This window comes from Lepus europaeus, chromosome 1 (genome assembly GCF_033115175.1).
Source record: "Lepus europaeus isolate LE1 chromosome 1, mLepTim1.pri, whole genome shotgun sequence".
Taxonomy (NCBI): domain Eukaryota; kingdom Metazoa; phylum Chordata; class Mammalia; order Lagomorpha; family Leporidae; genus Lepus; species Lepus europaeus.
In genome coordinates this window covers 27,575,397-27,592,016 of record NC_084827.1, presented here as the reverse complement: position 1 = coordinate 27,592,016, position 16,620 = coordinate 27,575,397, and the positions used below count along the sequence as shown (strand labels likewise).

At 38.2% G+C, this 16,620-nt stretch overlaps 1 protein-coding gene across 2 annotated transcripts in view; it reads left to right on the top strand.

Annotated features, from left to right (window-relative positions):
* Positions 1-16,264, top strand: part of CPED1 (cadherin like and PC-esterase domain containing 1) — a 328,108-nt gene extending 311,844 nt beyond the window's left edge. Inside the window, exons 22-23 of one of the 2 annotated variants that reach the window (XM_062206775.1) lie at positions 14,306-14,467; positions 15,951-16,264. In XM_062206775.1, the coding sequence (XP_062062759.1) occupies positions 14,306-14,467; positions 15,951-15,974 (186 nt within the window). In that variant the 3' untranslated portion in view covers positions 15,975-16,264. Of the gene's footprint in view, positions 1-14,305 lie in introns of both variants that reach the window. The other variant, XM_062206743.1, reaches the window with a different exon arrangement.
* Positions 16,265-16,620: the final 356 nt, after the last annotated feature.

Here is a 16,620-nt window from a genome sequence, read left to right as displayed (position 1 = left end):
CAGTTTTGACTAAAGGTTCCTGCTGGTTAGAAAAGCAGGTGTTTCTCTTCATGAGTGGAAATGGAATTTTGTTTTCCCAGTGTTTACACAAGACAACAAACAGAATCCAGGTAGCGCTTGCCCAAGAGAGGTTTTGGATGATGCCTTTAGTTATGTGACAAACAGCTATCGTGAACAAGCTAAAGCCTGGACGGGGTTCAGTAATATTATCATCCCAAAGCTACTTGCAGAAGAGGAAAGTCCACAATGAATAGGTAGGCAATTATTAATTAGTGTAATAAGTTTTACAGACCTCATATAATATCTTCATTTTCTGGCAAATGTAGCTACAGCCTTTGACTTGGCCAACCAAAATCATTTGGCAACACTGCCCGGCCCTAATACCAGCAGGTTTCCTTTGATTCTGCTATGGCAGGAAGAAGAAAAGAAGGCACTTTCAGTTCTTTTTTTAGAGATAATTTTCCATTATTGTTTAAACTTATTTTGGTTATAATTTTTAAGTAAGCAATAGATTATCTAATCTAGAAATAAAATTTTTCTCATAAATAAAAGTTTACTTGAAACTTTAAAAATTTATTATCTAAAAAGAGTGAATAAAAATAAACATTTAAATCTATCTAGGAAACTGATTTGGGGGAAAGACAAATGATACAAGCATAGTTATCTGATAAAAAAATCTCAAAATTTATCAGCATAGCTATTTTTACTTTCATTTTTCATCTACTTGAAAGGCAGAGAGAGAGACATCTTCCATCCAGTGGTTCACTCCCCAAATTCCCAAAACACTCAAGGCTGAGCCAGGCTGAAGTCAGGAGCCCAGAATTCTATCTGAGTCCATGATTCAGGGACCCAAGAACTTGAACCAACTTCTGCCTCCCAGGTGCACATTAGCAAGAAGCTGTATCAGAAGCTGAGTAGCCAGGACACAAAGTGGCAACAGCTTAACCCACTGTGCCACAAGGCCCACCCCTCAGCTATTTTTGATAGTTAATAAGTACAATGTATCAATGTATTTAAAAGATGTTTTTTAGTACCTACTCTATTTAGGCATTATACTACTGCTGCAAAGTGGGCTAGGAGTATATAGGACTCCCCTAAGCATTTCAAAAATCACGTGTCCCCCAGAGGGAGAACTGATATCCCCTTTAAGCTTTCTTCTCCCTGGTATTCCCTGATTTACTATATTGCATTGTTACTTACAAACCAGAGCTGTCCCTGACTTCTGATTATCTTTCTCCCACTCCTTACCATCCTACAACCAGCAAGTTACCAAGTCCTATCCACAAACTAAATACCCTCCCAAGTCTTCTCCTCCATTGCAATCACCTTAACCTTGTTTTTAAATTTAGTCATCCAACATTTGTTTGGTGAGTTCATTTCTTGAACAAAACAATGATGAAACAAAAATAAGTTAAGATACGCTCTCTGTTCTTGAGACATTGCAACCAAAGAGTAAGTCATGAAAACCTGTATTAGGAAACAATATGTTAAGTGGCATGTTAGAGATGTTAGAGATATAAAAAGGATTTTTTTTATTTAAGATTTTTTTATTTGAAAGTCAGGGAGAGAGAAAGAGAGAGAGAGATAGAGAGAGAGAGAAATCTTCCATCTGCTGGTTCACTCCCCAAACATCCACAATGATCTGGGCCTGGAACCAGGAGCCTCTTCCTGGTTTCCCATGTGTGTGGCAGGGACCCAAGCACTTGATTCATCCACCACTGCTTTTTCCAGGAGCACCAGCAGGGAGCTGAATCAGAAATGGAGTAGCTGAGACCCAAACTGGCACCCATATGGGATGCCAGCGTTGCAGGTGGTAGCCCTATCTGCTATGTCATAACGCCAACCCCTAAAATAGGATATTTTCATCACACCAAGAAGGGGCAGTTAACCCAACCAAAGAATTGAATGAATATCTTCTTAAAAATAATTAAATTTGATTGTTTAAAGACAAATATGCTCTGGATCAAGGTAATAGTGTGATGACAGAAGGATGTTTCACTGTAACCCCATGGAACAATGTGAAACAAATTAGCTCTGAAATCACCTGATGCTATCAGGGAATCACAAGTGATTGTTTACAGTGTAGAACTTGTTGTAGAACCTGTTAGGAAATGGAATTGAGTAAAAGCACATACCAGCATATCATGGTGGGAGCTCAGACTTTATCTTTTAGGTGAAGGAAACCCATGGAAAGATTTGAAAGAGAAGAATAAAGGGATTCATTTTTGTTTCATGTAGTTAAGTCTGATATTTAAAGAGGATTGAGTAAAAAAAAATAGGAGATTTTTTCAGAAGTCAGGTAGGAACTGTTTAAGGACCACCCAAACCAGGACAGAGACAACAAGCATAAAAGATGGGTGAGGGAGTAGGAGAAATCAGAAGTTATTCCTAACTTGAATGACTAATGGGTGACTGATAAGAGAGCTAAACTGGCAATGGAGATGGAGTATAATTGATAAGGCGCTAGCATAGGGGGAAGATGGTAAGTTCAGTTTTGAACATGTTGTGTTTGACATGCCTGTAGGACATCCAGGTGGGGATTTTTGATGGGCAGTTCCATGTATAAGTTTGAACCATGAGGGACAGGTTGGGACTGGAGGTAGAGTTGGGAGTCATTAGTAAATAGGTCATAGGTGAAACTGAATATAAATCATCCAGAGAAATTGAGTAGAATGAGAAGAGCTGATGCAGAAACTCCTCGAAGCATCAGTACTTGAAGAAATACGAGTGCTTGCATTTGTAGCCTGAACAGTTGAGGTAGACTCTAGTAGAGTGTGGTGTTATGGACACACTCATGGAGTAAACATTTGTAGAAAGAAGAGATGGATACAGGGGGAACATTACCAAATATAATTGTTCCAATAGAACAAGGATTTAAAAATACATTTTGTTTTTAACAGTAACAAGGTACTCTCTGACCATCTTAAAAGTAGTTTCCAATATGAAGAGCAAAAGTTGAAGGACAGTTTGAAGAGGGATAGGAATGAGGAAAGGCAGCTGGCAAAGGCTTTCACCAAGCAAAAATAAGGAGAAAAATATTCTATTTAAAAGAGGCCAGGCTTTGACATTTTTGTGAACAGAAAAGCAAGAATCAGTAGCAGAGGATACATTAAAAACACAGCAGAGAGTGAGACTGTTGGAGGAAAGTCCCCAGTCATGTGAGTAAGGACTCTGGTAAATAAACAAGATAGAAGAGAAGGTCTCTCCATCCCTGGCCTGTATTTGTCCTAGGAGATAGCCTATCTCCATCTCAGAGTCTCCAGTCTCCACTAATTGAATAAATGTTTCTCCCCACCAGAAGAATGTCCCCACACTTTAAGTCTCGTGTTGTCATTTAAAATCTTTCAGTGGCTTTGTACTGAAGAGAGTTGCTGCAGCCTTGTTTAGAGATGTGCAGCTCCTTCTGTATAAAATGATAGACCTTCATTCCATCATCTGCAGCTGAGCCCCAGCCTCTTCCACGAGCTGATTAGATTAGAGGTCACTGGCTGGTGAGCAGGACTTCGTGGGTCATGAGAAAGTTCAGCTTTCTCTGAGATGGTTTGGTGCAAAATCTTGTACCAAACAAAGTACCCTGTATTGAATGGTGGTAACACCAGTGTATACAGTATTTCTTCCACACTACAGATTCTCAAATATTAGCAGTACATAAAATTGTCCCCAAGTCCTATAGTAAAGCAGATGTACAGTTTGATTTGACCTAACTTTTCTCCAAGATTTTTGACTGCACAGCTTTCTTTTTTTTTTAAATCACAATTATCACCTCACTAAAGATACTTCAGGGAAACTCATGCAGAAGATAATCCTATGAGGTGTGTAGTCTAAATCTGGCAAACTGACCACAAGTATTTATCTTCTCTTCCACATGAACCCCTGTGAAAATGACTAAATATATAAAGCTATTATTCATGCCCCTTAGAAAAGACAGACTAAGAAATAACTCATAACAGGTAAGAATATGAATCCATTTGAAATGTGACTTAGCAGGCAAAGGAAGAGCCTACAGAGGACAAACACCAATTGGCGGTGAAGCACACTTGCCCCACAGATCCTGTGAGTGGCTCACAGTGTGAAGACCCAAGTGCTGAAGAAGGCTGGGCTGAGGTACAGGTCAGGAAACAATCAGCTAAGAACCATGTATGTGGTAAGCATATAGCCTAGGGTGAAAACGCCAGTTGAGACTCCCACATCTCATACTGGTGTGCCTGGAATTGAATCCCAGCTCCACTCCTGGTTCCAGCTTCTGGCTAATGTATACCTTGAGAAGCAGAAAAGATGGTTGAAGTACTTGGATCCCTAACACCCATATGGGAAACCTGGATTCAGTTTCTGGCTCTGAGCTTTACCAAGTACCAGAATCAGCCCTGTCCATTGCCAGACTTTGTGAATTGGAACTGATGGAATCTCTCTCTTTCTCTCCCTCTCTCTATCAAATAAAACCAAATAAATTAAGATTTTTAAAAAGTTAAGTGAAAAATTGGTAGACCTCCAAGTCCCTTACCCCATCCTTTGTAGTCAGGAACCTATATCCACACATATCGTGTTTTTTAATATTGAACTTCAAAGTCTGGATTTGGAAATACAGGCATAGTAAAGGACAGGGCTGGAAACAGAATGATGAAGGTAAGTTGGCATCAGAAGGGTGGAGCCCCTAAACTTCTCCCTGGACAAACTAGAATGCAACAGTGGGACAGGAGGCTGAACAAGTCTGATGAGAGACAAAATGATTTAGTAAACGAATTCCTTTGAAAAGTCCACAATAGCATTGAGCAAATCCCTGCAGTGGAGCCAGCAGTTGGAAATGTTGGTCCACACATAATATTTCTAGATGACATTATGGTAGTGTACTCTTCAATACAACTCTAAATTCAAGAGAGTTTGTTGGAAATAAATATCTGCTAGTTAAGATTAGATCATTCTAAGACCAAAGATATATATCTAAATAAAGCAGGGTAGGCACTTAGCCTAAAATCAATCACATCAATGAAGATTATTAAATAGTATTAAAAATTCAGTGACATAAATACTCAGCCGCTTGGAAAACTGGGTTTAAGACAAAGAAGTTAGTCTCTAGGGTACTACAAGGAAGAGCAGGGTAGAACCAGCAGTTTAATATTAAGTTGGCAAACTTCTGGCCTGTAGCTCTTTATAATCAATCTCCCTACCTCAAAGCAGAATTTATTCCCAGAACCAACACTGACCTCTGTCTAGGAGCAGAAGTCAAAGAAACTCAACTGTCAAAGTAAGGATTGGGGATCACACATAGGGTGGGGAAGCACATAGGGTGCTGTGGCATAGGTTAAGCTGCTGCCTGGGACCCAGCATCAATATGGCCACTGGTTCAAGTGCTGTCTGCTCCACTTCCAATCCAGCTCCCTGCTAAGGGCCTGGAATAGCAGAGAGGATGTCCCAAATGCCTGGGTTCCTGCATCCACGTCAGAGATCCAGAAACAGCTTCGGGCTCCTGGCTTCGACATAGCACAGCCCTGGCTGTTGCAGCCACTGGGGAGTGAACCAGCAGATGGAAAATCTCTCTCTCTCCATCACTCTCTGTAACTCTGATTATTCAAATAAAAAAAAAAAAAGTAGAGAGGGAGACAGAGACAATATGCTGATTGCAAATCTGTAAACTCCCAAACAAAACAAAACTCATTCCTGAAGAAAATGCTAGTCTTCCCAGCAACCCTCAGCAACTTTGACAAATGTAGATGCTGGAATCTCTTCACATGGGTTATCTTATGTATCCATAATTAAATATTTGGAGAGTGAATGGCCAAATGAAGGAATTTCCTATTATCTATCAGAATTACATGATGTTCTGAATTGGAAGTATGAATTATATGGACTGATGCTAGCTAGTATTTGCTGCTTCATTTTTATTCCCAGGTGGATTTTTAGGCTACTCTTTTCAGCTGGTCACAATTTTGTAACTGGATTTGGGGTTCAGGGCCCTGTCTGTAAAATCACTACATGTTAAATAAGAAGTACTTCAGTAGCATACATCTGTACGTCTGTACTAAAAGACATTTTAGGATAAACTAGCACATTTGGCATGGTCAATATCATGTTTTCCAACATTTTCTTCTTCAGACCTCAGCCATATTCATGAAACATATTGGATTCAGAACATCCCTCTAATCCAGTCTAAGACGATTTTGGAATACTTGAACCACCAAAAATTGTTTTCTATTTTGTTCTGTGGAGCTGGAACCACATCAGAAGTTCTGTAGGGGTTATTCAGGTCAAGATGGGTTTTAGGAAAGGTATTTGCTGATAATCTGCCTGATAGTTGTCCAATTCATCAAGACTGCGCTTTTTGTAACTGGCTTTTTGAAAATTCAAAGTTGTTTCAGATGCAGCTGTCAACTGATATTATAATACACTTGCTCTGATGAATATTTATGTGAAATCAATGTTGAGTGTTGGAGTGTTCAAGTTATACATATTTAATAGTAGAAGTTGGAATCGTAGTTTTGCTGGGTAATTTACAACAGCTTTTCATCTGTTTAGGAAGTCTTACAGTAGCCATTGGCCAAAATCAGTCAAGTTGAACTGTGGCCATTTGTATTCCTTCCAAAATGTCTGTGTGTTGAGATGTAAAAAGATATATAGTCATAAACTATGAGATTGTTTAGCCTATAAGAAACCTATGAAAAAGTCCATGCTACTGCTGCATTGCAAAGACTGATTCACAGAAAAATGTGGTCATCTACATAGCCTATAACGTCTTATATTTATACCTCTCAAAAATTATGCCTTTCTAAATTTCTATAATTAATATATTAAAATATATCTAATTGCTTTGAAACATTATAATCTGTACTTTATAGTCTTTTCCTACATATAGGTTCATCCAAATTTTATTATTGTTGTGAGAAAGAAATCCTTATAATAAGGCTCATAATTATAGAACAATGCTGATATAACAAGTTAGCATACTTCATGGAGACCAGTTGTCTTTCACTGTATTTTCCTAATTTGAAGTACAATTTGCCATAACAAATTCACAAAAAGTAAACAAGGAAAGTTGAGAAGAAATTAATTCAGATTAAATTTATAAAAAGACTATCATATTTAAATTATAAAAATAATATAAACATTCAGCAAATCATACATATGAAGGGTCTTCAGAAAGTTTGGGAAAATAAGTATTATGAAAAAATCATAAATGGATTTCAAAAGTTTTTGCACCAAAATAAACTTAGATTTTTTCTAAAAAAAATTATTTTATTTGAAAAGCAGAGTCACAAAGACAGAGAGAGATAGGGAAAGAGAGATCTTTAATCCATTGGTTCACTCCCCAAATGGCTGCAATGGCTGGGGCTGGGCCAGGCCGAAGTTAGGAGCCAGGAGCTTTTTCTGGTTCTCCCATGTGGGTTCAGGGGCCCAAGGAGCTAGATTAGAAGTGAATTAAAAGTGAAGCAGCTGGAACAGAAACCAGCACCCATATGGGATGCCAGCATTGCAGGAAGCAACTTAAACTGTTATGCCACAATAGCGGCCCCTAAACCTACCTTGTAATGTCATTTTGCACAAACATTTTGAAGTATCCTTGTATAAGTATTATTAGCCAATGTAGTAGTTCCTTTCCCTACAAGGTAGATGTGCCTCTTTTCCAAAAGTCAAGTTATCTGCACACAAATTTAGAAAAACATTTGGATGGATCCAACCATTGGAATTTGTCTCTGATTGAGGAGACCACTTACACAAACATCTATAGTCATTTGTCTCTGCTCCAAGGCCTAAGTTTTTCACTGATTTTTGCCTTTTTTACTACTATTATTGTTATGCTATCCCAGAAGGAACCCAACGTTTTTATTATTAGCAGCTCTCTCTCACAGCCACATTCCAGTTGACACTTTAGTTGGATTGTACTAACCCTAAATGATCCTGATTTTGGGAAGGACCCAAAATGGGCACATTTCCACACCTGAGATCAAAGGAGAGAAGCGACTTTGCTTGTTACTGTACAGGTACCAAACATCTTTCACTGGCACAACACTTCCAAGCCTTAAAAATGTAGCTGACTCCTTTTCCTCTACAGAGCCTGTAAGAAGGAAAAATAAGATAATATTTTGAAACTCAGAGGTAGCATTTTGGCAGCAATGCCAAACAGTGATTTTTTACAAATAAGTTCAAAGAAATAATAGTCATGCAAATAGATTATCATCTCACCATAAATTAGCACCAAGTCTCCCGAATGTACTAAGGAACTATTCATTACATGGAAACAACATGGTGCCTGACCTTGGGGAGCTTGTCTCAGACAATGCCTTTGAAGTCACTTCATTCTTGTTCTTACTTCAAGTATCTTAGACATGTGTCTTTATATAGTTCTCTTGAGAGTAGGGACCATATCTGAATTACTCCATGTGCTTCCCAACGCAGAGAACTCTGAAGATTAAAAGACAGATATTATGTAGAAAAACAACTATTCAATTTTAGGTGTAAGATACAACATCCTTTTGTTTCTCTTTTACTTGGATTTTTGCTTGCTATAAAAATTTAAAAATATTTATACAGTAAGAACAAAACCTACTCCCTTCGTCTCTGGAGACTATTAGCATAGACCCTATAGTATTTTGTACATGGCTCCATTTTTAACCTACACGTTTGATTTTAATCCTGTGAAATTTGATGTATTAGACAGTCAACACACTCACTGGCTCTAACACTGGGCTCTATTTAGAACTATCATATTTCTCTATAACCATTATAGGGAACAATAGTGGCTCAAGAAATGCATTTTAATCTACAGATTGAACATTCCTATTATTTTGACATCCATACAAAATTCTGCTTATCCTCAACCTTCAACTCCTATTTTGCCATCAAAATCTGGAAAGCATGATATTTAAGCTGCTGCTTAAAGAAATTTTCAGGCTTAATCTAGACAAGAACTTGATAATACAAGGTTAAAATGTACTTGATAACTTAACAACAGTTTATTGAGTATGTAATGTATGCTAGCTCCTGCCTCAAACTCTACATGTTCGTATTTCTGCATCTGGTACTAGGAAAGATAGATGCACAGGATCTTTCAATATAATTTATATTACTTCATTAACCCTGACTCTGGCCTTCATCTGCTCACATTAGAACTTTCCTCCAGGTAAACATTTCAGGTTCTCTCTAACAAGGGCTTCACAATACCCCAGGACAAGCCTGCTCCAGTGAGCTCAGAGCTGTTGCAGCACAGGCTGTCCCATCCGCTTTCTTTTTTTTTTTTTTTTTTTTATTTGACAAGTAGAGTTATAGACAGTGAGAGAGAGACAGAGAGAAAGGTCTTCCTTCCGTTGGTTCACCCCCCAATGCACTGCGCCGATCCGAAGCCAGGAGCCGGGTACGTCCTCCTGGTCTCCCATGCGGGTGCAGGGACCCAAGGACTTGGGCCATCCTCCATTGCCCTCCTGGGCCACAGCAGAGCTGGACTGGAAGAGGAGCAACTGGTAATATTACCCAGCACCCCAGCTGGGGCTAGAACCTGGGGTGCTGGCACTACAGGCGGAGGATTAACCAAGTGAGCCACTGCACCAGCCCCATCTGCTTTCTTGATGCATCTCTAAGAGCACAAACACTGCTGGGCTCCAAACTCTAACCAAGGTGATTCTCTCCCACTGTTCTGCCAAGTTCCAAGTCCCAGAGACCTCCCTTTGTGTAGTCACAGTATTTTAAAAACTTGGGCTCCAATGAGCTATCCTGTTTTTAAGATTTCAGTTTATTTATTTATTTGAGAGGCAGAGAGAGAGAAAGACAGGAAGAGAGAACTCCTATTTGCTAGTTCAGTCCCCAAAAACCTATAGTAGTTATGACTGGACCAAGGTTGCATCAAAGAGCCAGGAACTCAATCCAGGTCCTCCATGTGGGTGGTAGGAATCCAATTACCTGAGCCATCACCTATTTCTTCCTAGGATCTGCACTAGCAGGAAGCTGCATTAAGGAACCAGGTGGGCATGGAACTCTGGTACTCTCAAATGCTTTTTTCAGCATTGCTTGTAATAGCTCAGATTACCATGGCCCTCACATTTTTAGAACTGAGGCTTTCCAAATTGTGTCTGAAACTGAGTAGAGGACACAGCTTGGGCTCTCCCCCAAGAGGCTCTGCAGCCCTCCTAACTGAACAAGCTTGGCAGGAATGCTTGCCCATCCCTGCTTTACTCAGGCCCACCCCGGGATCCTCCCCCTGGGAGGTTCTCTATCCTACAGGCATACTTTCTCTCCGTAGGAGGCTATGAATGGTTTCTAGACTAGAGTCTGATCAAATCTGACTTTCAAAAATCCTTTTAATATCTAAGATGATAAAATCTGGAAACTGTGCCCAAGAATGTGGTGGATGGCAGTCCTGGAGAGATGTTAGAAGAAACTGTCGCTGCCCTGCATGGCCTGAGTTCCCAAAGACGGAGGATGGAAGCTGTGTTTCTGAAATGGTACTAGGATATTCAGACAAAACCAACCACACCCGAAATTGAAAGATCATAGACCATGGCTGCCCTTTTATTCCCCTCAATCTCCCTGCCCCTGACACACACCACACACCACACAAACACACACACATGTACTGGTAGTAGAAAGAGGCAAAGACTTCCTGGCAAAGCAGAGTTTCCATTTTGGCAAGGTAGCTAAGGAAAACTTCACTGATGATGGTGACTAAGAGACTTTGTTTAGCATGGAAATGAGATTCCCAAGGGGACAGCTGAGACGTGCAAGAGCCAGAAGAGGTGTCAGGAGCCAGGGAGGAAGCCCACAGGTTGATGGCAGACTCACCTCATATTGATAAAATGAACATCTGATATTGAAAGTCCCTCTCCAGCCAGTTTTTTTTTTTTTCCTTTCCTACATTTATTCTTTAAATGTGTGTTTGGAAATTCTTAGTCTTCTTCCTCAAATGTCTTGTCTTGCTGATTACCATTGGAATAGCATTCTACCCAACTTGGGATGCTCTAACATGATATGCCTCTCCACCTATTTGTAAGCTTTCTATTAGCAAACTGGGTTAGTTTTGTAATGGAATCTTTTCTCTAATATATTTCTTATCAATTATTGATAGAATACAGAAATGCTATATTACTTTCAAATATTAACTTGATAATATTTACTTACTTTTCAGTAGATGTCCATTTTTTCATGATAAGCAATCACGTAACTACCATAATTCTTTGGTAATTTCTTATAATGAAACATTTCATGATATTAGAGTTTTTTGCATTCCTGAAATAAATTTTGTATGTTAGTGGTACAAGCACATTATACATCAAATTTTACAGGTCCTCTTGGATTCAATGCACAATAGCATTTGGAAAGATTGTTTACATCTATATTTTGATAAATTAAATTGAAATAACTCTACAGAGTTGTCAGCTTCCCAGCATTCAGTATCTAGGTGTTAGTAACTTAACAAAATAATTTAAAGCATCATTGTTGGTGACTTCCTGCAAAATAGTTTTCAAAGGAAACTAAGTGAAGTGTTGCTGGGCCAGCAGACACTGCCTGTATAGGAATGTGTCCTGAACAGCATGATGGGAGCATTGGTACTGTAGGAAATGTTGGCTTAGCCCTTGGTAGCTTGAGGAGACACTGTCATCCAGGCTTCATTTTTCACAGAGTAACTTAGCAATCTCTTAAAATGGAAATCAATTATCAACCTTCCCATTGAGATCTGGCAAAATATTGACAGTACTCCGGAGTGTATTTGCACTCCAGCAAACACACTGGAGCTATGTGTTTTTGTTTATGAATCACATTTAAGATCGCTGTAAGCAATTGCATTAGCATTATTGTAACATTTGTAATGCAACATTAGATTCAGTCCTGAAATCATGCAAAATACTAAAATAACATTTAAATAACTATAACCTTTTACATTGGGTGGACCTTTTCCTATTTTGCATATAATTAGAGTGCAGATCATCAGGCAATTGCAAATACCACAATTTAAGATACAATTATATAAACACAACTGAACTTATTTTGGCTTCAGAACACTGGAATAATATTATTTCAGGGTTGAATGTTATATTTACGTGTAAGTGTTTCCCTAAATAAACTTCCTGAAGAATGTTCGCTAATCTTGCTGTGCGTACAAACCTCCAAAATGGACAAAACTTTCAGGAGAACATTGGTGCACCTCTGCAGTCTGTCACATTCAGAGTCACAGTCTCACCAAATAGGGGTAGAAAGAGCAGCACATAATAGAAACGTGCTGCGATCTGGAATATTAATTAGTGGTTAACTGAAAACTGAGCTCTAAATAACAAAGCATATGGATTCGTTACCACAATCTGCTGGCTTCACTAGACTTCTTAAGAGTCCCTTGATCCAAGGGCCTGAGCAGGAAAAGTCAAACCTCCCCCAGATAGGAAAGTAATTCATTTCTATGGAACTAGCAGGTTGTCATTGGTTTTAAAACACACTAGTATTGCATCTTTTCCTTAAAAATGCCAACAGCTTCAAATTTGCATGATTATAAAGTAATGCACATTCATGGTGCTATAAGAAAAAAGTAAAGACCAAGAATACTTAAGAGTAAATCTAAATCTATTATCCTTCTACCAAAAGGTTACCACTGTTAGCATTGTAATGTAGATACTTACAAATCTTCTGTTAAGATAACTCTTCTAAAATGGTTCACCCTCACCTACAATATAATTGAAAAGATAGACTATGTAATTTTTTTGAAAAGTATATTTTTAACTGTTTTCACTGCATTCTTTTTTAATATTTTATTTATTTATTTTAGAGGTAGAGTTACAGACAGAGAGAGGGGGTGACAGAGAGAAAGGTCTTCCATCCATTGGTTCACTCCCCAAATGGCCACACTGGCCAGAGATGGCTGATCTGAAGCCAAGGAGCCAGGAGCTTCTCACAGGTCTCCCACATGGGTTGAGGGACCCAAACACTAGGGCTGTCTTCCAATGCTCTTCCAGGCCATAGTAGAGAGCTTGATTGTAAGTGGAGCAGCCAGGACACCAATTGGTGCCCATATGAGATGCCAGCACTACAGGCAGAAGCTCAGCCTACTAGGCCACAGCACTGGCCCCTGCATTCTTTATATGTACCAAAACACATATATGAATCATTATGTAGCACTCAAATATTTTTAAAAATTAGTGAGCTACTATTGCTTTCATTAGTTATCACTAATACTTTATGTGTTCAAATACAAAAAGTTTTTACAATTAAAATGAAGTAGTTCACAATTTGTTATTCACTTATAAAGATGCACAAAACATCTTTACCCAGCATTTTCCCTCTTTCTTCCTCTCTTTGTCTTCTCTGCCAGTCACACACACCCCAGGGTCTCTCTTATTCCCTACTTCATTCCTCTGAACCATTGGTGCTAGCAACCTGGGTTTCATTAGCCCAATATTAAAACTGGCATTTATAGCATGCCATCATTATGGTTTGATAAAATGGACAAATAGACTATAACTGTAGTCTCTTTTTTTTTTTGCATAAGCACGCATGTGCACATGTGTGTGTATGTCTGTGTGTGTTCATAAAATAACCATGAATGGATTCATGAAGAACTAGTAAGATATGTTACTTCTGGGGAGGTCATTGAGTGGCTAGGGGGAGATGTAGAGAACTGAAGGAAAACATTTTATTACATTCCCTTTTATGCTTTCTGAATGTTTTATAATACCACTTATTCAAAAAGTGTTAAGATAGAATTAGGTCTATGTATGTATCTACAGATATACAAAGTTAGCTTAGTAGAGCATAGGCTGCGTCTAAGATTCTGTAGCTTTTACTAAGCACCCAGGGCAAGGCAACCACCATCTGTCACAGTGTCTGCTTATTGGTCTGCAGCGGAAAAACATTTTTTTTTTCTCTGAAAGTGCTGTGCAGTTGCCCTTGTGTAGAATGGTTCCACAGCAAGTTCAGAGTGCTGAGTTTGAATCAGTGACTTAGCAAAGGCTATCAGTATCTTCTCTATGGCAGTGCTGTGTCAAGCTACATGTTAGTGTGGCTGACCCAAGGATATATGCATGCGCGCATACACACACACACACACACGCATACAGCACTGTGATGGAGACATCACCTGAGACTGTTTCCTTGTTGCATTGGGGAGAGCTGCCCTGAGGTAAGAAAAGTGAAAGGAATTTGAGTTTCAATCTCAGTGTTTTCTGAAACATCAGTTAGCCTGGCTCTCAGTTATGTAAATCATATTCATGCCCTATGGGCAACATCTGTGTGGCAGAGAAGCTGTTTGAGTTTGAAAGTTAGTTAGATTGCTGTATGCAGAGCGTGGATGTCCTTGATTTTTGTCTCACTATTTTTTTTTTTTACTCTTCGTTTGCAGGTAGTGAAATCAAAATTATCCCAAGAATATCATTTTATTAAAATGAAAAGATCAAGGAATCATATTGTGGGAAAATATTTCAGCAATCAAAGCAAACTGCAACAACAAGAGTCTGTGACAAATTTTCAGTCACCATATCATGTCCGAGGTCCGATAAACCAGGTTTGTTCTGAAATCCTTATCAGCAGGATGTGTGTGCGTACAAGGACAGTGTAGGTGTCCTCCTGCAGAACTGCATTTGGAGTTGGAGATAAGCCACGCACCTGGATGATGGTCTAAGGACCCACATTATGTATCACCAGTATTTTGGGTTGACCACATACACCTACCTGTGCACACCGGCACATACATGCACACCACTTAGCTAAAAGGAAGTAATGATAACATTTTCCACCGGTTGTTTTACAGTCAAGATGCAAACTTGAACATGAGTTGCTTTCAGGGTGAATGATAGAGCTAGAAAAGGGTTACTTGAATTATAATCATAGACTAAGATCACTATGGATCAGGGATCGCATGGTGACCATAAAGAGAAATATGGACATTTGAATTATGTGGAAAAGGGGATAATGTTCTTCTGTACTGGGTTATCTTCTGGAAAGGTACATTAGTATTGAAAAGGCAGCACTGACATTCCACCTGCAAAGTAGGGTTGCACTTGTCTTCTCTATGATGACTTAGGCTTTGTGAATCTAATGCTTGTGAAAAACGTGTCTTCTTTGAAAATTTTATGATTAGAAAGAAAGGAACAGGAATTCTCCACAAGGGAGCTGGAAAAGATTCTGTAAGAGGGATAGGAGGTGAAGTATTTTACAGTTCAAACACCCTTTGCACTCTTTGTGTTTTTTATAAACATTCCCTTCTGTCTTGTCCGTGAACTTGGATGGTTAACTGCAGTCTAAACTGATAAAAACATACTTGTTTAAAAAGAGAGGAACAAAACATAGTTCCTCACTTATTACTTTAGTATGTTTCATTGATAATGAACTTAAGAAAATTTTTGTTTGCCATGATAGACCAAGTAATTTAAATTACAATGACATTTTATGTAAATATTTTCCAAATATTATGTATTTTCAAGTGCACAGTCATAAAGCATTTGTTTATGTCCACAAATAGTACCATGCTACTATATTTTGATTTCCTGAGAAACTGTATCTAATTCAGACTTAGTGTAGTCATAAGATAATTTTTTATTAAAATGGTGGCATACATATAAAACAGACCCAATTCTAGTATTGGGGGCATTCTCTTCTAAATTTATAGGTTCAAATGGTAAATTTATTTTTTACACAAATACTTTGTTGTAAGATAACAACTCTTAGTCACAGTGGCTCTTAAAGGATTATTTTCCCTTTTCGAAAAAGTAACTGAGACAACTTAACTGAAATAATTAAATGTGCAAATACCTCTATTTCATTACTATGCCAAAAATAAAACCACCCCTTTTTGATTGATCAGTGCTCTGGTATGAATACCCACTACTTTTAAATACTCTATTTTTATACATATTTTTATATGAAGATCAATAAGAATTTATATTTAACTGCCTTAAATTATATTTAAATGCAAATATCACTCTTATAAACAATACACCTATGCAGATTATAGGTTTACAGATGATAGTTTCTTTTTTTTTTTTTAGGAATGGTACAGAATTAACTTTTAAAATGAAGGATTTTTAGTGTCTTCACCTACATGCAAGCATCATTTTTTAAGTTTTCAGTGATAATTTTAAATGATAAAAAGTGTTAGCAATGTGTGCAGCATCTCCTTGCTGTTGGAAGGTATTGAATATTCTGTAACAGTATTACAGACATCTTATGTTTCTTGTGTTTACTCTTAGTCTGTAAGAACCTCTCATTGAGGTTCCTCAGGCATTTACCTCTTCACCATTGAAATAAGAATGGATTTTAGAAACAAGTGTAATAACATTATGAATAAATGTCGTACCAGTATTATTAGTCTGTGTTCAGAGAGTATCTTTTGCTTTCCTGGATCATATGACCATACAAACAAGAACCACTTGGCAAGGACATTATTGCGTGCATCCAAGTTTAAGAGTGGGATTACACAGGAATAACCATGTAACTCCTCCACACCGTCTCCTCTAAGTTGTGATGAAATGAACTCCCTGCTATGCAAACACCAAAGCTTTTGAAAAATGTAGTGGTGCTTTTTTTTTAAGAAAATGCACTGAAATGTTAGGAATCATTTTAATTACTCTTTAATTTTAATTAGTTCCTTAGAAGAAATTATATTTTCTCTTGGGTAAATAGATGAGTGGATGTGTATGTGTGTGTATATATATACAT